The 20,744-nt window shown below is 41.8% G+C and overlaps 1 protein-coding gene and 1 long non-coding RNA gene across 3 annotated transcripts; both read right to left on the bottom strand.

Moving 5' to 3' along the window:
- Window positions 1-14,287: 14,287 nt before the first annotated feature.
- On the bottom strand, window positions 14,288-15,271 carry LOC120108194. Its single transcript, XR_005509667.1, has 2 exons — window positions 15,134-15,271; window positions 14,288-14,965 (listed from the first exon to the last, which is right to left on the bottom strand). It is a non-coding gene; the product is annotated as an uncharacterized LOC120108194 (long non-coding RNA).
- A 319-nt stretch (window positions 15,272-15,590) lies between these two features.
- On the bottom strand, window positions 15,591-19,136 carry LOC120108193 (zinc finger protein GAI-ASSOCIATED FACTOR 1-like). 2 transcript variants are annotated; one of them, XM_039121766.1, is made up of 5 exons: window positions 18,638-19,136; window positions 18,382-18,531; window positions 17,872-18,268; window positions 17,510-17,757; window positions 15,591-16,785 (listed from the first exon to the last, which is right to left on the bottom strand). In XM_039121766.1, exons 2-5 carry the CDS (start codon window positions 18,524-18,526, stop codon window positions 15,914-15,916), a joined length of 1,662 nt encoding a protein of 553 aa, XP_038977694.1. In that variant the 5' UTR covers window positions 18,527-18,531; window positions 18,638-19,136; the 3' UTR covers window positions 15,591-15,913. The 2 variants fall into 2 exon arrangements, with proteins under 2 accessions (XP_038977694.1, XP_038977693.1); XM_039121765.1 differs by having other exon boundaries at window positions 18,382-19,136.
- Between the last annotated feature and the right edge of the window lie 1,608 nt (window positions 19,137-20,744).

Genomic DNA, 20,744 nt, shown 5'->3' with positions numbered 1-20,744 from the left:
TCAGAACTCTTTCCCACCTCTTATTTGTTGAATTTTTTCCCCCTGAATTTACATTTCTTTTTTAAGAGAAGAAGAAGAAGAAACGCACTGACAACATGGACGTTTGTGAAATCTTAAAAATCTTGCCTTTGGAGCCGCGCCATTGGCTTGGACCGACTGTATTCAGCTAGTTTCTCGCTAGGCCAGTTTCGGTCTTCTGTTTTGAAAATTACTGATTCCATCTTGGCTTTCTTCTTTGCTGTTGTCAGAGTTGAGTAGAGCAGTGGCAGCTGTAACCAGAGTGAGGTGAGGATGGGGAGGAGAATTTGATAATGGTGGTGATGAAGACCGAGCATCAACGACAGCAAAGGAGAAGGCCTTCTTCTTTGCTGTTGTCAGAGTTGAGTAGAGCAGTGGCAGCTGTAACCAGAGTGAGGTGAGGATGGGGAGGAGAATTTGATAATGGTGGTGATGAAGACCGAGCATCAACGACAGCAAAGGAGAAGGCCTTCTTCTTTGCTGCTGTCAGAGTTGAGTAGAGCAGTGGCAGCTGTAACCAGAGTGAGGTGAGGATGGGGAGGAGAATTTGATAATGGTGGTGATGAAGACCGAGCGTCAACGACAGCAAAGGAGAAGGCCTTGATGCAATCTATGACCTTCGCATTGTGCATGTGATCCATGCAAGGCTGTGAGGACCATGAAATCAAGGGCCATCGATATGCATAAGCTGTGAATGAACTCTCTCTTAAACAGAACTTATAGTTTGGTATGATTGGAAGAATTGTTGCTTAATTAAATTGTTAGCAATGAGTCAAGTGTTTGCACAAGCTTATACCATTTAGACTGATCGTTCAGTTTATTTGAAATGAGAAAACTTCATAACAATTACTTTTGAGATGTGAGATACTTTACCTCCTAAATGCTACAAAAAAATATTCTAACCTCGAAAACGGTGCCAATTGGCTTTTGATCTTTGGTATAATTATCAAGATAGCAAGTTAGAACAACTCCGTAGCCTTATTGATTGTATGGAGAATGTAGTCATAATATGCACATGGTGTAAAGTGAGGACTTCAATCTCATCAACAAATTTAATAATCAAAGTTTGAAAAGCTAAAATTCTCCTAAAAGCAAATAGTAGGAGGCTCTGGTGATATTTATGTTAAATGACTAAACATCCTTGCCACTATTTTTTCTCTCTCAGCTAGCATATATTTATAGGATCATTGAAGAGTAATGCAATATGTGATAAACCATGGTACATATGTTTCACCCATCTTGTAACCCTTTCATATTAAATCCAACTGGCTCTTTTATTCTAGAAACTTCGAAAAGGAGTGTCTTCCTTCGAAGTGAAGCTCGACCATCCACTGGCTATTGATGAAGTGATGAAATGTGGAAATTTGATGAATAGCTCAGTCAGGTGATGTCGCTTCAGCCGGTAAGGTTAAGATAGAGCTCCACATATAGTTTATAGTTCAGCGCAAGGCTAGCTCTCATTTATGATATGCTAGAAAACTACCTGTCGGGCATTCTTCCTTGTGATTCATCTCGGTACCATCCTATCGACACCACGTACTTTTCTCATTCCAAGTGCTAGGACTCCCAAAACCCGAAGCAAGAGCTTTTCAAACTAGAGCCCAGAGCTAGAGTTGGTGCAAAAGCCCAAGCTAGAACTAATACTTTACTCAGAGCTTTAGCTTTGCTGTGAAACTCACACTCGAGCTAGAGCTCAAGCAATAGCGCCGTTTCTCAATTAGAGAAAACTGAAAACAGTGTCTCAATAGATTAGATTTGCTTCTTTTGCTCAGGGTGCGAGCTGAGTATCCTAACCAAAGAGACTACAATGGAGATTCGGTTAGGGGAGAAGAAGCAGGAGCTTAGATGAAGACACTTCCTCCTTCTCTCCCTTCTCGGATGGTGGTTTAAGAGTTTTGCCCTAGATCTGCATGCTTGTTTGCAGGTTCATTAGATCCTCAGGACTTTGATCATTAATTTTGGAGAAATCTTGAGGGGAACCGAGAAAGCCAACAAATCATAGAAATTTGGGGATTTTTTTCTGTTCTTAGGAGACCTACATTTGGTCACTATTGGATATGCAAACATGGTGGAGGACACATAAACCTCTCATAGTATGCGAAGCTAAAAAATGACCAAGATGTGCTCATAAAGCTTAATCAGCCAAATCATGTTTATTAGACTTGCTACAGTCTTGTTTTTTTTTTTTTTTTTTTCAATAATCAAAACTCCTAGAAACATTGCAATATCATTATTTTACTCGGAATTTGCTTTGAATTTAGGTACATTCTGTTTGTCTAGCATGCTTGAATACGTCGGATGGAATTATGGTTGCAAATGTTGTTTGTTTGGCATCTTCATTTAGGCCCTTCCATATGACATAACCTCTTTTGTTTGGTTAGTTGGAGTTTCGTAGATGTAATGAGTGTAGGCAACCCTTGCCAGGAAGCTATGAACCACAAGGAGATGAATCCTTCAAAACTGAAATTTCTGCCTGTGCTAAGGATACTTAGAGCTGAAAGATATGTTTCTCGTTCAGGTTTTATATTTTAATAGTTGGAAATATAACTCTTCTCTTGTTCGTAAATTGGAGAACATATTATGATATAGTGCTTGAGAGGTGATTCATTTGCGCTCTTGATAATTTTGTTTTGATATCACTGTACCAATGGGAATTATCGCTTTTGTTCTTTACTATTAGGAACAATACTTTGAAGCATGACCAATTATGTTACATTATAATATGTGAAAGATGAACAAATATTTGATCATCATTTTCTCTATAGTAGCAATTCTATAATACACAGGCTTCACATTTATATTTGTAGGACTTATGATGGAGCAGAATATTGATACGCTGTCCAACTGATGGAGAAAACCTTCACAGAAACAATTGAGAAATGTGGTGAAAGGGGCTAATCTCCAGCTCAATTTGTTGACTAATCAAGTGAGCTCCTATCAAGCCAAGGACGGTCTCATCAGTGGGTTTCTCAATGAACAGCTCTATTTAACCCTCCCTCCATAGTGTTTATAAGGTTGATGTGAAGTCTTGCCTCTTTGTTTTGTTAAGTCACGATACTTTTCTCCTATTGACTCATAATAGATTTCCTTCATATGCCATTCTATGCACCATTCTAGCTTCTTGAAAATATGAAATTTGGGAGGCTTGGAAACATGTACCTTTTTGATTGTTGTTATAGGTCCAATATTTTTAAACGCAAAAATGCTTATGTCCATCTCAATCGATATGAAAGGTTTATGAAATAACTTCATTCTCTTGTGCAAAATATTTATCTACTTGTATGCCTTCATTGAAACATATCAATACCTTCCACTCTTTATATGTGGACCATCTCCCATAAAATATTTTTAATTATGCATGAGCTTGCTCCTCTCGATCAAAGAAACCTTCCATGCTAATCTACTATGTATCATAAAAGTAGTTCTCTACTCTACAAGTTTAAATGTTTCCTATTTTCAAATATTTTGGCTCCATGTACTTCTCTGTTCATCATTTGAACAAGCTATAAAAGGGATTATATAGACTGCACAAGCATAACATCCAAGATGTCCAGAAGGTAACAAGTTGGTATCTCTCCAGATCCATTCACCAAAATACCTCTCTTTCGTTAGATACACACTTCTTATCAAATTTTTAAACTCATTCACTTTTCAACTCTTCAACCTCTTCAATTTTTGTCATTTGAACTTCTAAAACTTCATTTTCTTTTCTTTCTTCATATCATTTCCTCTAATTTCAATATCATAAATATTTTTTTTTTCTTCTATTGCATCTTCATCTGAGTTTTCTTTGTTCTATTTCCTCTAATTTCCTATATTTATAATTAATGTTATTTAGCTTCTCCACTTACAGTTGTTTCAAATTAATTACCTCCATTGGAGTCCATCCTCAGCACATGAACCAATCCGCCAATTACTTTCTTCTTCCTTCTTGGCCTTCCCCTTGCAAAGACGCAAACACCACTGAACCTTCTAATGAATCTCTGATACAATGTAAAGAGTAAGACTACTCTCAAAATATAGCTAGACACTTTAGACTACACATCTTGAATTGTAGTAGAAAAACCAAATAAAAATAACAATAAAAACAAGATAGAAAAGGAATGAACACTCAACCTCCATCAAACAAATAACATTATTATAGAATTTATTTGGAGACAATTAGTAGATTATTTGCTCACTTGGTTATCCCCTTCAAAATGGCTGATTTTAAGGATTTAAATAGATACAAAATGATCCTCTGTATATCCTTGCATAAATGCATTATTGTAATCCAAGGCCAAACATTAAATAAATACATAAACTCTATGAGACATCACTTAGAGACACTGAGAAACATGTTCTTGGACTCCATTAATTAGTACTAACTAATGTTTTGTTAAATTTAGTTTACTTTCCAACCGGTCCTTCAATCATTTTTATTCAAGACAGTTCCTCTTCTTAGTATATACCTACATTCATGAAAGAAAAAAAAAAGATGGATTAACATTAACACTTAGAAACTTGAAATTTAGAAGGCTTCCATTATCCCTATACTCATTCACCAATAATGAAATTAGAAAGCTTCCATTATCAATCATGGGGTCTTTTCTTGCCTTTAATTGCTCTTTAAGTTCTTAAGTGCAGTGAATGAAAAATAAGGTCATTCAATTCTTTTCTTTCAAGATGGTTTCTCTTCACAAAAGAACAAAAGAAAACTTAACATTAATACTTAGTAAACTTGAAATTTAGAAAGCTTTCATTCTCGATGTACTAATTCATATATATTCAATAAAATAGCTGCAAATACAGTCACGAATGATTTCATTCTCATTCACTCGCCCTCTATTTTGTAAGCAAAGAGAGGTAATTTTATTGTACCTTCTCCTGTTGATGCCAGCCCTGTGGGAATACTTCTTTTGTACATGGTGTCAACTAAGCAACCCATATCACCTCCTAAGACTCCTTGTATTCAAGCCAATATTGTGTTAGTGGATTGTGTCAGAACTACCTCCAACTTTCATACTTAGGGGCCGCTGAGCTAATTTTTAACTAAATGAGTTGGGCTTATACCCAGTTTGTCTTGGGGCTTTCTAGTTTCTATTTAAGCTTTGTTTCAAAGAGATTGGGATCATGTTTTAAAGAGAGCAGGATTTGCCGTCATGATATTGTTTAATTTGGCACATCATATGCCTTTAGGCAAGTATTGAAGAGTTCTTAAGCTGCTTTACATTCTCTAGGAGATTATACTCGTCAAAAGAAGATTGTTATCCGAGCTATTGCCATATTCTTCTATTAGGGCATCAAATTCATAGAGAAACGTGGATGTTTCCTTCAAAGCAGGACATAGCAGGTAGAGGTACATTAAGAATGAGGCTTTTAACGGTCAAGAAGACAACATCCCTTGAGCTTCATTTAGTTTCTAGACGAGTACACCGCAGACATGGAAATTTAGATCTTTGATCCTTGTAAATATGTGGAATCAAATCTTATTGGTACTGTCATGAACTTATCAGAGTGCATTGTGGAGGTTTTGGGCACTTGGCACGGATACTTGAGACACTATAGTGTCATGCCAAGTCTCCAAGCAGTATCAATTCTGGTCTTGAACCTAGTCTGTGGCTAGTCCATTTGGACTTCGCCCAAATAGACCCAACCTACTTGGTAAGCCCTTACCGAAATTAGGTTATGCAAGACACATGTCACAGCAATTGCTGAGCAAGACTGGGGATAAGACTAGTTTATGCACTTGGTCTACTATTACATTACCCTCTAAGCATATAGCATCCACCCATGTCCAATGTCCCACTCGCACATCATTTCATTCTGGTATGATATGAGGATCCGTACGGGTGTATGTTTAGTCCAACATTGGCTATGCACTGTGTAGGTCTTGGGTACTTATACATGGCCAAAGAACCCAAATAGTACCTTCAAGCTAGTCTTTTTGGATAAAGTCTTTGGTTGTAACAAATAGTATCAGAGCAGATCCAGTCCATGACTTATGTCGATTAGGGAATACTGCAGCACGGGCCCATTGTGGCTGACCACAAGCCAAACGTGATGCTTGTGATTAGATTTGAATCTTTAGCCTGAAATTTTCATCAATGCTTAAACTGGTGGAGTATGTGAGGATCCATCGGCAATGTGGGTAAATCTTGGATTCTTATACAAGTCTAAAGAACCCAAATAATACCTTATGAGGTCCTAAGTAATAACATATGATACAATATGTGAGGTTTGCCATGCTAAGCAATGATATAGGAATATCTATGCACATATCTGGAAAAATGGCCTCATCAATTACCAAAAAGACAAGAAGTTATCATAGAATTAGATGCAACTTGGCTTCAATCCTGCCATAAAATATTTTTAGATTCACTTCTAAATGTCTGACCTAACATTAGATTGCCCACCGGTGGGTGGTATAGGACCCATTTGCAACCTTCTCATAAACTAACTAAAGAAACACTTATAAAAACCAACTACTTCAAAAGCACCATGGAGCCATCAACGTAGAAAAGAGGTCCAGAATTTTACATTTTATGAAACCAACTACTTCAAAAACAGCATGGAGCCATCAACCTAGCAGGAGGCCCATAATTCTTTATTTTCCACTCAAATCAAGCATCCAATGCAACCACTTTGGACACCCATAGTAGGCCTCCTCTCTTTGGGCCATCATGAGCTCAACCGCCTTTAATGGCATTAATCATGCATAATTATAGGTCAGAATATTAGTTTTAATTTGCAAATAAAAAAGGAAAAGAAAAAAAGAAGGCATTTGGGAAAGAGGAATCCTTCAAAGAATGCGTGGGAGGCCATTGGGGATCAATATGAATTTTGGAGTTCTCCCAATCGTATCCCATTTAAATGTCATTGACAAGTAGGGTGGCAACGATATGATAAGTTGGACCAACACTTTCCATTAAATCTTGGAAACAAGATCTAACATTTAAAAAACAATGATCAAGCATCCGAATTGAAGATCCATAGTGTTAAAGACGGTTTACAGTATAAAAAAAATGCTACTTAGAAATCAAAATTTATGTATTTTGGTGATCTCCAATTTATCGTAATCGAGCTCATATATATTAAGTTTCGGATTGACAAGGTTGAGGCCAGACACAAGCGATCATGATAAATGGAAAAATGGCTTAAGAGATAGATGTGTTGGTAAGTAGCTGATTTCTATTGGGTTTTCATGGCAATTTCAGGTGGCAAATTTAACATTGCATTGTGTTTTTTTTAAACAATTATAGGCACATCATGAGAATGAGCTTCCGGTTAGATATGCTCGACACATACCTTTTGCAATTTGAACTTGTGTTTCCGATGCCTGCTGCACTGTCAAGTGCCTTTAGAGGTAGAACCTTGCGCCTATCCTTTGCCTTTTTTTAATCCCTTCGTCGTAATGTGAGCCAATTTCTTTCCTTTTCGCTGAAGGTTAAAAAAACAAAAAAGCTTGCTGGCTAGCGCTATAGGGAAAAAACCTCTCTTTTTTTGAGAAGAGCTTGCGCACTAGCATTCCTTCTCCCGATCGGAGACTAGAGAGGTCTTTTTGCTTGAATCGGGAATGGTGGGACGGATTGCCCTATGTCACTTCCTTGCATCAACAGGAAAGTGCTAAGACCGGCCCTTTCATTTTCCCGGGAATTTTGGCATAGATTGGATTTCCTTTTCTACGAAATGTGACATTTGAGCGTTTTATCGGGATTTTTTTTTGGTTGAAATTTTGCAGCTATTTGTTCCTTTTTTTTCCTTTTTTTTTTCCTTTTTTTTGATTGGCCAAACATATGTCTAAGCATCCATTCTATGGATTTCTGGCACATTTGCTGTGCACACAATTGCTGTTCTCTATCTTTCCTCTTCCATTGATTTTTTCTTTTATGGGTCATGGGACCGTGACGATCTTGGCTAAACATATCATTACGGGTTTTGGGAGTGTGACAAACTTGGCTAAATATATGATTTCCTTATTCTTTGGCCAGTTTATTGAGCACTATGATTGAACTAAAACTAGAATCTAAGAAAAATGTCTTTGAGCACCATGATTGAGGCCATAAAGCTTGACTCGATAATAAGATCTGATGGGGGAAATATTAGGTACCTCGATTTCAGACTAGATCTCTCCCTTTACCTTGGATGTAAGCCGAAGAGAACTATCTCGACCATAGCCAAGCAGCCCGACCATCCAATGCGAACTCCTCGGCCCCAGCCGAAGAGCCGATCGACCGGAGTCATTAGCCAAGCAAGACAATTGGCACGAGTCGACAAGAGCTGACTGTCCCAACAACCGACAGCCTTGGCAGTCTGCAGCAGCGGCATCGCATCCTACGCCCTACTAGCGCACTTTGCTGCCCATGTGAACTGGCACCCACACTGCGGCCGTATCACTGGCATTGCTTGGCCATCATTGCACACTACATCGGCTCAAGTAATGACAAACTGGCTTTCCTATATAAGGAGAGCACCTCGGGGACCTCAGGTTTGCAATATATATGCAACCCTATTCACAGAGCGACCCTCTGTTGAAACTCTCTTCCTTCCATACTGTTGCTCCGTTGTTTTGACTTAGGTATTGGATGGTCCCCCACTGAAAATTCTCTGGCAAGCGGATTTCTTGCAGGCTACCTAGCAAAGGAGACCAGCACGTAACACCTCAACTGGCCTGTTCAGTCGTCTCTAGCCTACCTTAGAGTTGTTTGGCTGTATTCCCACCTCAGTCCGTGTTCTACGGTAATAGATTGGTGCTAGAATGAGGGATTGAACCTTTGCTAGAAGTTGCAAGGAATCCACGGCACAATGCATGCTTTGCAATGCCGTGCTTCGACCTCCCAAAGGTTGTTGCAGAGCCCTGAACCTGCTCCACCAGAGCAGTCGATTGCGCCTAAAGATAATGAGCAGTTTAATGTGCTCACTCAACATGTGCAGATGTTGACCGCGGCGGTCTAGAGCATGCATCAGGCAATGGTGCGACCAGTTCAACTAGAATTCGGTCAGTACGGCCCCCATTCTTAGTCACGGCACACCACATGCCTCAGGACAACTACCGCTCTGAGGACCAGAATCCCGAGCGAGCGTGTTAGAGTCGACATGCCAAACAAAGCGACCCCATCCGGAATGGGAGACAATGCACTCCAAGCCCCTATTCTGGTGGGACTCCATCCAGATCCTCTTGCTTGTTCGTCCCATGGAGCCCCTGCCTCAGTGTGATGTCTACCTCGATAAGAAGATCGAGAAAATAGACCGCCAGATTCAGACCCTCGGCGGAGGAGGCCAGCATCCGACATCTTAACTAGCTTGATCAGTCATCTCCAGCCGACCTCAAGGTCCTCCGAGCTGTATCCCACCTTAGTTTAAGTTCTACGGCAACAATATCTAATTAATCGAGAGAAGGGGGGGGGGGGGTGCGAAATATAGTTTTCTTTTCTCGTGTTGCTTCTTAGAGTGGTTGTGTTTGGAATCCCACCAAAAAAGGTTGTGCTTGGAGGGATCATTTTGGATCCTAGCTCTTGGGACTTGGAGGGATGTGGCATGAAATTAATCTCATGGGATACAGAAGGCCTAGAAACCTAATTTGCACTTTGCCAACTAAAGCTTCTTTTGCAACGTCAACGATTGGAGTGTGCAATAGCTGGTTCGAGATCTGTGCAGATGGATGAAAGAAAGTGTTAGGATGCTTTGAGATCAATGCAAGATCTGTGTAGGTGGATAAAGAGTTCGAAGATCTTCGAGATCTGTGCAAGGCGCAATCTAATGGTTGATGTCATTAAAGAAGATCAATTATTCTTTCACGCGAAAGATACAAACAAAACCCATTTGGTAGAGCTAAAGGACTAAGGGTTCGTCTAGTTGGAGGTAATCTAGTATGGAAAAATAAATCTCGTATCGAGTTAACATGTTTGGTAGGAAAAGAAGATGAAAGTTGTGGTAAAATAAATGATGGATCCAATGCCTATTTTGCTGAAAAAGAAGGTAAAACAAATACCACCAAAGGAGTAGTATTTCTTTTTCCATACTAGATTACCAAGTGGGGGTAATCCAAAATTCTTCATGTTCTATGAAGCTGTAAGATTAGTGGAACTATCATTCTTGGACTCTGCTCCACTAAGACCTTATCATAGGCTGATCGCTTGCTTCATTGGGTCCACTATATTCATTTGGCTTGTACCTTAGTGTTTCAACTTGCACTTTTCTTGGCACATTGACCTTTAGATCACAATCAGTCTGGATATGGTGTAAACAAATAGTAAACCATTACGATTCAAATATGCAAGATCAGTAAATCTAACGCAAATAATATTTCAGAGTCTACTAATATAAAAAACTAGGCTAAGGACAATAAATAAAAAAGCTAGGTGCAAATAGGTGTTGGGTGCAATGCATAATAATGGTTTTTTTTAATATGATAAAAAGGATAAGTTTAAACTTGGAACTAAAATAACTTACTAATCATCCAATCAACTAAATATCAATTAAGCTTTCAAAAGAAAAAAAAATTACCTCACAAAGAGCACTTTAGACCATTACTTAACCCTCTAGGAAAACATATGCCAAAAATGGAATCAACACTTCCAAATTAGCTAGATAGGCTTCAGGTGCTAATTAGGCACTAATTTGGTGCAATGTGGCACCAATTGCTAATGTGGTATTACCATGGCATCAATTGCGAGGCAAAGTTGAATCAGGTCGACAGGTTGGATAACGGCCAAAGTAGGTTGGATCTGATGGATTTGAACCTAGATCCATAGGGCGGCTTCCTACCAGGTCGGGGTCGGATCTAGATTAGATTACGATCTACTTGGGGCTTCCTTCCTTGCGAAGCCTCAAATCCCAAACCATAATCATGGGGCAATGGCGATGAGTGGGCAGCATCAAAAGAGCTTAGGGCAGGGAGGCGGTGGCCCTCTAAAGATCAAGGCCAAGGGCAAAGACCGACGATGTCTCCATGGCGGCGATGAGAGTGCAGCATTGACAAGAAGGATGGAGATTGGTGTACAGTGGAGGAGAATAGTGGAGAGAGGTTTAGATCACTATTAGATAGGGTGAAGCTAGGAAGAGACAAGTGAATCTCGGCAGAGAATTGTGAAACTTAGTGGAAAGGTATGGATTGTGGTGGAAGGAGAAGATTACAATTATGAAAGGCGCATAGTGTGAAGATTTGTGTATTTAGTCTCATATTGATTATTCACCAGAAAGATCTTGAGTGCTTAAATAGGACTAAGAAACTCTAAAATATACTTTCTAATTAGTTATTTTGGGTAAGATTTTGAGTTGTTACAAATGGTATTAGAGTGAACCCAGGCCATGACCTATATGAACTAGGGAATACTGCAGCATGGGCTCATTGAGGCTGATCATAGGTCGATCGTAATGCTTGTGATTAGATTTGAATGGATTTGAATCCTCAGCCCGACGAGGACTTCAGAGCTACGGTGAAGAGAGGGCAATTCGGTCGATGTGGGGCTAGGGATGGGGTCGAAAGAATAATGCTGAGGATGTGGGCCTCAATCTAGGTGGTAGTAAGGCAAAGGAAAAGGAGTTAGAGAGGAAGTCCAAGCAGGAGAAGGGATTAGGGTGGCGACCGTTCCTGGAGATCGATGCGGTTGTGAGGCAACGAGAGGGCTCTAGCGAAGGGGCGGCTGGCCACCGATTGCCGAGATGGAGATGGGGATGACAAAGAAACATAGGATCGGCGAAAAAATAGGGGAGCAAAATTTGCCTCTCTTTTTTCCCTTTCTTTCTTTCTTTCTTTTTCTCTCTCTCTCTCTCTTTTTTTTCTTTTTTTCTTCTTCTAGTGATTAGTTGTGGAATGGTACAGTGGCATGGCTCAATGGCGGTGGAGCATGGGACGGAGGGTGGTGGCGGCGGCGGAGCTGATACCAACTAATGCAGATCTAATAGAGAGAAAAAAAGAAGAGGGGAGAGACGAGGAGGAGAAGAAGAAAGGAAGCGGTAGAAGAAGAGAGAAAGCCGGGAGAGAGAGAGAGAGAGAGAGAGAGAGAGAATTCTCAATATCCTGTAATCTTAATTATTCAAATTGTATTCTCAATCAACATAGCAATAGATTTATATAAATAATCTAAAATTATAATAAGTGTCCGTATAAAACTAAAATATTGGAGACCAAATAAAATTCTAATTATAGGGTCCACAAAATTCTAATTTCAAAGTCCACATAAAAATATATTTTTTTTCAATTTCTGCACGTCTAATTTCTTCATTAATAGACAGTCCTCCATTAAGAAGCAATTGAACCATGCAGAACTATATACTAATAGATTTTTAGAACTTCGGTCAACCCAATCCACCCAATCAGGTCTTAAAATGTTGCTTCTTTCCCAGAAGCCCACAAGTCGTCAAATATGGAAGCGGGGACGACCGAAGTTTCTTTCACTAATTTCCCCTTGCTATTTGTGGGGTCATCACCATACCTCGGCCTTCCGCGGCTCCAGGGGTAAAAGCTCAGGCTCTTCCCCCTGCCAATTCCATACGCCTCTCCTTGATGACCCTCTTTAGTCGATCAACGACGCAGGCATAACTTTAACTATGTGAAAGAGAGAGTACGTACGTAGAGAGGCACTGAGCCCCACCTCTTCCTTCATCAATGATCCAGTAGTCCTCACGTTACTCCAAATATTAGACCGCTCATCCGGATTGGCCCATGAGTTTCCTATGCATTTCGTGCAATGAGACACGCCCCATTGGCCATTGTGACGTATCCTCTGCATGTTGTTATATTAATACTTGGAAGAATTATTTATTTCATCAAGTCCGGGCGTAGCCCATGACTTCATGGATAAGTTTAAGAACTATTATGCTTGCTATATTAAACATGCTGTTTTGATGATTTCATTTATAAATGCTTGCAGGTTAGTTTACTTTGATGAGCTCTCTTTGATTATATATATATATATATAACAAAAAGAGTTTATAAAGCATTGATGAGCACAGTTTCCGAAGTCCTCTTCATGGAAGGCTCTACGGACAACTTTCGTGCAAAATTTTGGAGTAGGACGACAGCATGCGTGCTTTGCTCATGGCAGCATTTCTCGTATACAAAATGAAATATGAAATTTTGCAAGCTAATCCTCTCATCTTTTGACATCCATATCTTTGGATGTGTCCTTCTCGTGGTAGAATCATATGATAGTAATTTAACTAATAAATCTTAGACTATGATGCATGTTTAATTTTGGACAACTAGCCTATAGCTGCATGACTGCATCCCTTTGCCATAATTAATTATACCTCAATTATTATTTGATTATTATTCGTATTTTTTATTAGGAGATTGCATAGAGGATTTGACACCAAGGCTACAGAGTTGATGAATTGTAAGTAACTTGCTAGAGCCCGCATCATGTTGGTAAATATAGATTTAGTTTCTCCAACTTGGAACCACATAATATAATAAAACGAATACATGTCATGGAGGATGCCTGCAATATAGTTTTTACTCATTTTTTAAAACTATTTTTAAAATACAATATAGTAATGTAATAAGTTACAATAAACAAAAGGATTTAATAGTCAAATTTCTATTGTATATTAAACAAAATTTCAATGATGGTTGAACAAAAACTCTCATCATTAATTTACAAACTCACATCATTAATACTTACATCTACATGATGAGCATAGCTCTACACGAGTTGAGCTTCCATGGAGAAACTTTTATCATTATTACTAACATAATGAATACAAACCTCGCATGATGTATGATAAACGATTTTTTCTCCTTCTTCAGTTGTTCTTAAAATACAATATAACAATGTAACAAACTATAATAAATAAAAAATTTTAATATATAAATTTTTATTGCATATTAAGTAATAAATTTAGTAATGACCAAGCAGAAAACTTTCATCATTAATACCGGCATCAGTACTGTCGAGCCTATGCAATGTGCATTGTACGGTTTTTTCTTCCTTTTTCAAATATTATTAAAATATAATACAATAATTAAATATATTACAATAAATAAAATATTTCAAATATTATTAATATCTGTTGCATATTTAATAATGGCAGAGCCTATTAATAATGACATTATGGATATTGGCATCTATATGGCGTAGGAGAGCTCTATACAAGAGGATTGCCTTCATTGTATATACACACACAAACATATAACCATATAACATGCATGTGGATGGGGTGCAGTGTTTTTTTTTAATTGCAATATAGAATAAATATGATAGAATAGATAATAGAAATAGAATAGAATAGAATAGATATAAAAGCCTAATTATTATCCAAAATAAAAAAATGATCGATGACAACATTAATACAAGCTTACAAATGACGAAGGAGAGGTCAAGCACAAATTGAACCTCCAAGTTAGTTATATACAATAGATAACAAATTTAATATAATGCGCCAATGAAGGAAGATGAATTTAGCTAAAATTCATGTACACAGTACCTCGGGGCACCTAAGATTCATTATACAACTCGAAAATGAAATATCCATTCAACTAGTTTCCTAGTTGTCTCCACAACTGATCTAGCATGCTGTTTGGGGTTGTGTCTTGCACTGTTTTGCTTTCCATGCATGATGCTCAACTACAATATCTGCTTTGGAACCCAAGTTTTGCACCATCCTTGAACGCTTGTAATAATATACACTTCCACTTTCGCCTACAAATGATATAATCTATGCATGATCTAGTGGTGGATTCATAAATATACACTTCCACTTTCGTGAGGCCCACTCGTATTCTTCCCTTTGACAAGCAGGGATGCATCTATTAAAAAATAAATGTTCAGAAGCTGAGGAGCAGGTGAACTGACAAAGCTTAGCCTTTTATGATCCTGGAGTAGTCAAGCTTCCGACACCACCTTGGATGCCGCACCCTCTCTTCCATCTTAGCAGCATTACCATCCATATCCACATCTGTGTCACCTCCCACTCTTAAGATATGCCCTCAAGAGTTTGTTATACACTGGGTGCATTCCAAGGCCTGCATTAGCGTGGACATGAGAGTTGGAGCACGGCAAAAAGGAAAAGAGATGGTTCGCAACTGTATAAAAATTTAGCGATGGAAGTAAATGAGAACCGAGACTCTGCTCATAAGAGGAAGGACAGCTTATTGTACAACGACGATTTATACTTAAAAAAGGGTACACACTACTCAGTTTCAGGCGTTCCCGTGTCTCCCTGCCTTGGTCCTATCTCACTGTTTCCGAGTGACCAAAAAAAGGGAAACATCGTTCCTTGTCCTCATATCTCCTGAGTCCTGAGCTTCCAACACACAGCACGGTTTGAAAAACCAAAGACGAGACCACCTTGGCGTTACCATTCCCACAGTGATGGGCCACCCCACTGCAGCCATCATAGCTATCTGTGCAGCCTCGTTGCCTGTGTTAAATTCATCGCCAAGTCCAAGTTCCCAGAATAACAAAATAATTAGAGAGAGAGAGACGTACGCATAAAGACAGAAAACGCCGGTTCCAAGGAACTCGTGGACCTAAATCTCAGTCTCTCTCCCTTCGAATTCTGGGTTTTTCTCTGTATGCAAAGGTGGCCATGTCCACCTCCCATCTCAGTTCAAATGGAAATCTCTCTGGAATCCACAGCCAGGCAGCCACATATAACCTATCCATACTATATTTATATAAAATATATTTTAAATCTAGATGGCAAAACAAAATACAAAAGCTATTTAAGAACAAAAAAAAAAGAGAGGCAGAAATGAACAGCTCTAAGCCCTCTAACCTGTTTGGCTCCTTCCTAACAAAAGAAAAAGAACATAGACTGAAAGAAACTAGCAAAGAAAAAGGGAATGTTCTCGGTCCGTCGATCTCCAGCATCTAAAAATTGTCCCACTGCTCACTGAATTCCCATAGCTGCTGCACAAATGGAAGGGGAAAGAAAGGGACCAAAACCCATTGGAGTTCATTGCAAGTGCCTACAGAATGGCAGGGCTGTTGGGCTTCCTCTCCGCTCCCTCCCACGCCTTCCCCGGCGAGCTCCCTCTCCCAAAACGGCCAGCGGAAGCTGCTGCAGCTGCGCCGGAACCCATGTCGAGGCCGCCTCCAATGGAAGTGATCAATGCCGATAGTCCACCGGTGGCGGGGCCACCTACTGGTCCCATCCCCAGTCCCAGAAAGTCCAAAGTCGCCGGCTTTGGCCCGAACAACGGCGGCGCGCCCATCATCAAGTCCGGCAGCCCTGCGGCAGCGGCGGCTGTGGCGCTATCATAGGGAAGGCCGAGTCCGAGCCCAGCTGACAGAATTGAGGTGGGCTCCGGCTCCAATTGTTGCTGCTGCGGGCGCCAATGAAAGCCACTGTCATTGAGGCCGTCCGGGTGCCCGGCAGTGGAGGTTGCGAGCCCAAAGCCACGGAGGAAGGAAGAGCTGCTAGTGGCGGCGGCGCCCATCTGGGCGGCCTTCTGCAGCAGGGCGGTGGCGGACATGTGCGGGGACGGCGGCCGCAGCGGCGGAAGGAATGGGCGGCGCTCCTGAGGTGGCTGCGAGAAGAGGGAGGCGGGGCCATTAGTGGACAGACACAGCGACGGGGCCTCCGTGGCGAGGGAGCGGTCGGTGCGGCTCATTGCGCCAATGAGGTCGGAAAAGGTGGTGCTCTGCGCCGCGGTGGTGGCGGAGGCCGAGGCAAAGAGGCTCGCAAACACGCTGGTGCTACTGCCGCTGCTACTTCCCCCACTGCAGCTTGTCGTGCCGCTGCTGTTGTTGCTGCCAATGGTGATGGAGGACGGCGGGGGCGGGGGCGGCGGCGGCGGAGAAATGTACTGCAGCATCCCGGCGGGGGGCTTCTCCGGCTCTGCGAGGATAAAGCACGAAATTAGGGCCAAAAAAGTTAGCTTCTTTTCTTCTGAAAAAAATCGATTTTTTTTTCGCACTACAGCAAGGGGAAAGAAAGAGAAAGAAAAGAGGGGGCCAGAAAGAGGAGCAATGATGCTTTTATTTCGAGTAGAAGTGGGGTGGTGGCGGTGGTGGTGGGGAGATCTCCATGGCTGCTTTTCATTTGGATTCATCCCTCTATTTCATTCCTGTCATCTCTTTCGAGACTGCAGAGATGGAAAGCTCCGTCCGGAAAACGATAGCAGATGGAAAGTTTTAATCAGAGAAGACCTTTTGGAAAGGAAAAACACACACACAACACCGCCCCAATCCCCACCTCCTCCCTTTTCTCTCCATCTAGACCTCTCTCTTTAGTATTTGCTCTCTTCTCCCTCTCTCTCTCTCTCCCCTCCTCTCTTCTTCCACTTGGATAGCATCCGACGAAAGAAAGGACTTCTCAAAGAGCATTACCGACAAAAGACTCCAGCAACCACCGCCCGGGATCCCACCCAAGACGCGTTTTTTTTATTGCATCGAGAAGCAAATCCGACAAAAGCTCTAAGGAAACCTCCCCCATCCCCAACCCGGAAAAGGAGCGATTTTTCTTTCCTCTCTTTCGAATAAATAATTGCTCGAATAGTCCAAATTAGAATCGGAACGAGCATTGTTAAGGGTGATAATCCAAACAAAAGAAAGAGACCGACCTCGCTGCTGCTCCGGCGGAGCCACCAGCTGGCGCGACAACCCAGCCCCGGCCATCGCCGCCGGAGGCGGAGACTTCTCGGGAGCCGGCGGGGCCGTGGCCGGCGCCGGAACCTCCTTCCCGTCATCCTCCGCCTTCTGGTTCGCCGACGCTGCCGACGCCGAGGCGGCGGTGTTGTTCGTTTGCGACTTGGCACTCTCCTCCGCAAGCGCATCGCAGAACGCCCTGTGCGTGATAAAGCTATCCCTCCTGCCCCCAGAAGTACAAAACTTTCAGAGAAACAAAGAAACAATCGAATCGAATAGCTTTCGAAGGGCTAAAAATGGTAGCTTTGGAGGGAGGGAGGGATTGATGGATGAGTACCGGGAGAAGAGGGTGCCGCAGTCGCAGCGGTACTCGCGGGTGCCGCAGGTCTTGGAGTGGGCTTTCCAGTCCGACTGGACAGCGTATTTCTTCGAGCACTTGTCGCACTTCCACTTCTTCTCGCCATGCTTCCGGCAGAAGTGTTTCTTGATGCCGGTGAGGTCGCCGAGCGCCCGCGAGGGGTCGTGGTGGACGCAGCTCGGCTCCGGGCACACGTACACCCGTTTCCTCGGCTCCTTCCCCGTCCTCTGCCTCAGCTTCCACGGCAGGTTGTGCCCCCTTCGATGCAGCTGGAGATTCTGATCCCTCTGGAATCCTTTGTTGCAGATCTCGCACACGAACCTATTCGTCGCCATAAGCGTCTTCGGCGACAGCGCTATCACCTCCGCGTCCGGATCTAAAATCCCACAAAAACCAACCAAAAAACAGATAAAAATCCAATCTTTGGATTAGAGAAGAAATCCTTAGTCGCCCTTGGTTTCTAGTTTCGAGCTTGCTATCGAGTTTTACCTGGCATTCCGGGGAGATTGCGCTTCTTCTTGGCCGGAGCCGGGGGAGGCGGTGGCGCCTGCTGCTGGCCGGAGGAGATGCTAGCCTCGGCGGAGCCCGAGTTGGAGAAGGTCATCACGGAGGAATTCTCCAGTTCCACCGGCATCGCCGCTGTACTCCCAGCAGATATCTAGGGTTTTCTAGCTTCGATTCGAGCTTCCAAACAACAAAAAAGAAAGCACCACAAAAAAGAAAGACCAAAAGCAAAAAGTTTTACCAGCTACTAGTCTTCGATCACTGTTCCCAACCAAATCCACCCCACGAACTGGCCCTCGCTCCCAACAACCAGTCCACCCAGCCGGCGCCGCCAGCGCCGGCGCCGAGCTCGGTCGCTACGGCGGGAACCTGAACCAGCACCGGCCGCCGCCTAGATCGGGCCCCGGGCCTCTTTTACCGGCATCCGAAAGATCGGAGCGATGTCGGAAAAGCCCGATATCATCCCTTAGGTAGCGGACATTTCCGATCCGGGAATCCAGCTTAGCTTCGCTCCCACGCCAAAAACGCGTTCACTTTCCCGCTCCCTCTTCCTCGTCGACGCGTCCGAGACGCTTCCCCCGATGCGAAACGCTACCAAAATCGAGGTTTCGGCCTCCGCCCTGCCGGCGAGAGCTCGAGAGAAAGAGAGAGAGGCGGCCTTCTTCTTGGGCGGTTGCGAGAAATCCCAGTAGAGAGAGAAACAGAAGAGAGAGAACAAATAAAGCGGCGAGGAGAGAGAAAGAGACAGAGAGAGAGAAAGAGAGAGAAAAAGGAAGGGTGCCGTTAACTCGGGTTAGGTGCGGGGGGAGGTGGGAACCTGGGGTTACGACGTACCGGCGTCCGTTAGCGGCCGATGGAGCGATCACATCCGTCCACGTGTCAACAGATGCGGAATGCTGCAGCTCTCGGCATCTGTCCGAGAGGAAGGCAGGCTAAGTGCGACCTCGCTATTTTGTCGTGTAGTGATAGATTGTAATGACCCCTTTTTTTTAATTTGAAAATGGAGGACAGGGATGTCAGTTTGGGATTTGTGGGGGCTGTCTGGTGGGTGGTACAGGAAAGGCAACAGCTTGTGTGTCGAATTGATGGATGACACGTGGGTGTGTTTGCTCTTGGCAGCCAACTGCTTAAGTAATGGGGGATTAAATGACATTAGGGGGTTGTAACAGAAGGTTAGGCTGGTGATGTAAGCAGCTCGCTTTCGTGACAAAAATCCAAGCTTTTGGTGTCCTCAATTGACCCTGAAATTAATTGCCTGCCAATTGTCTGCTTCACAACATGCCATTTTATTAACATAGCAAACATATCATGTAACCACGGTTGTATTGCGGCCAAGTGGACTTTAGCTGGGTCATGTGGCACAACATCTTGAGAGAAGGCTCCCAAGTTTCCCACAAGAAATCATATTTTCATTTTTTATCTAAAAAACAAAAAGAAACTATTTATATATAAGAAAGATCCGACTATCTTCATAAAAATTGAAATATAGTTTTGTCTCAGTCAAACTTTAATTAATTATGTGTCAACTAACTTAGTTGGTAAATTTATAATGAATTTATGCTAATGTTTTTCCTCCTCGGTTTGAGGTGTCAGACAATAAATTTGTCGTTGGGTTTGATAATTCCATAATCGGATCACCGCCATCGAATAGCTGGAAAAAAAGATAAGAGAAAGAAAAGGTAGTGTGAGTTCCGATATCTTAATCTTTAAAAAATTTTACTACCATAATACTGTATGACTAAAAGAGGAAGATGCAGGGTATAACTGGAGCTACGGATTTTACCTTATTGCTAAGGATAGAAAATAAAGAGAATGAAATTTAAAGGATAAAATAACGATAAATTAAAGATAAAGATAACAACTAATTATTTGATTGGTACAAGGCCCTCTCTTACAGACTATAACTTTGTATTTATATAATATGAAAAACAATTCAATAACCATTTATCTTCGATAAGAACAACATGCATCTAGATTTCATTTCTTTTGGCAGTTTTGGTAATTAACACTAATTGTCCTCCACTACCTATGTTATTGCAATGGTAAGATCCTATATCGCCTGCCAGAGAGTTTATGTATAACAATACTTGATTAGTATCAAGCTTGACATGATCGGTCCTCATTTTGTTTGCCCGTAAAATAGTTCATTCTAAATGTCACTTTCTTTATTTAGTCTATGAAATGACATCCTATACTGAAACACCTTCAAGTTGACTCGATCAACTTTTCTATATGGTGCTTGCCGCTTCAGCCTCAATTATCATTAGGATATTTATCGGTGAACTTATCATCATTGTTCTACCCTAGCTTTGCTATGTAGCTAAATATACATGTATCCCTTAGGTGCC

This window comes from Phoenix dactylifera, unplaced genomic scaffold, assembly GCF_009389715.1.
Source record: "Phoenix dactylifera cultivar Barhee BC4 unplaced genomic scaffold, palm_55x_up_171113_PBpolish2nd_filt_p 001217F, whole genome shotgun sequence".
In the NCBI taxonomy this organism is placed as follows: Eukaryota; Viridiplantae; Streptophyta; class Magnoliopsida; order Arecales; family Arecaceae; genus Phoenix; species Phoenix dactylifera.
The sequence above is the reverse complement of the archived record's forward strand: the minus strand, read 5'-3'. Positions and strand labels throughout refer to the sequence as shown.

Bases quoted from the DNA above. Each gene is read 5' to 3' on its own strand.
- LOC120108193 (XM_039121765.1), bottom strand. From the start codon at position 18,526: ATGCCGGTGGAACTGGAGAATTCCTCCGTGATGACCTTCTCCAACTCG. The intron at 17,758-17,871 runs GTACTCATCCAT...TTCTGGGGGCAG, and splicing joins TGCGGCACCCTCTTCTCCCG to GAGGGATAGCTTTATCACGC. The intron at 16,786-17,509 runs GTCGGTCTCTTT...TTATCCTCGCAG, and splicing joins TCCGCCGGAGCAGCAGCGAG to AGCCGGAGAAGCCCCCCGCC.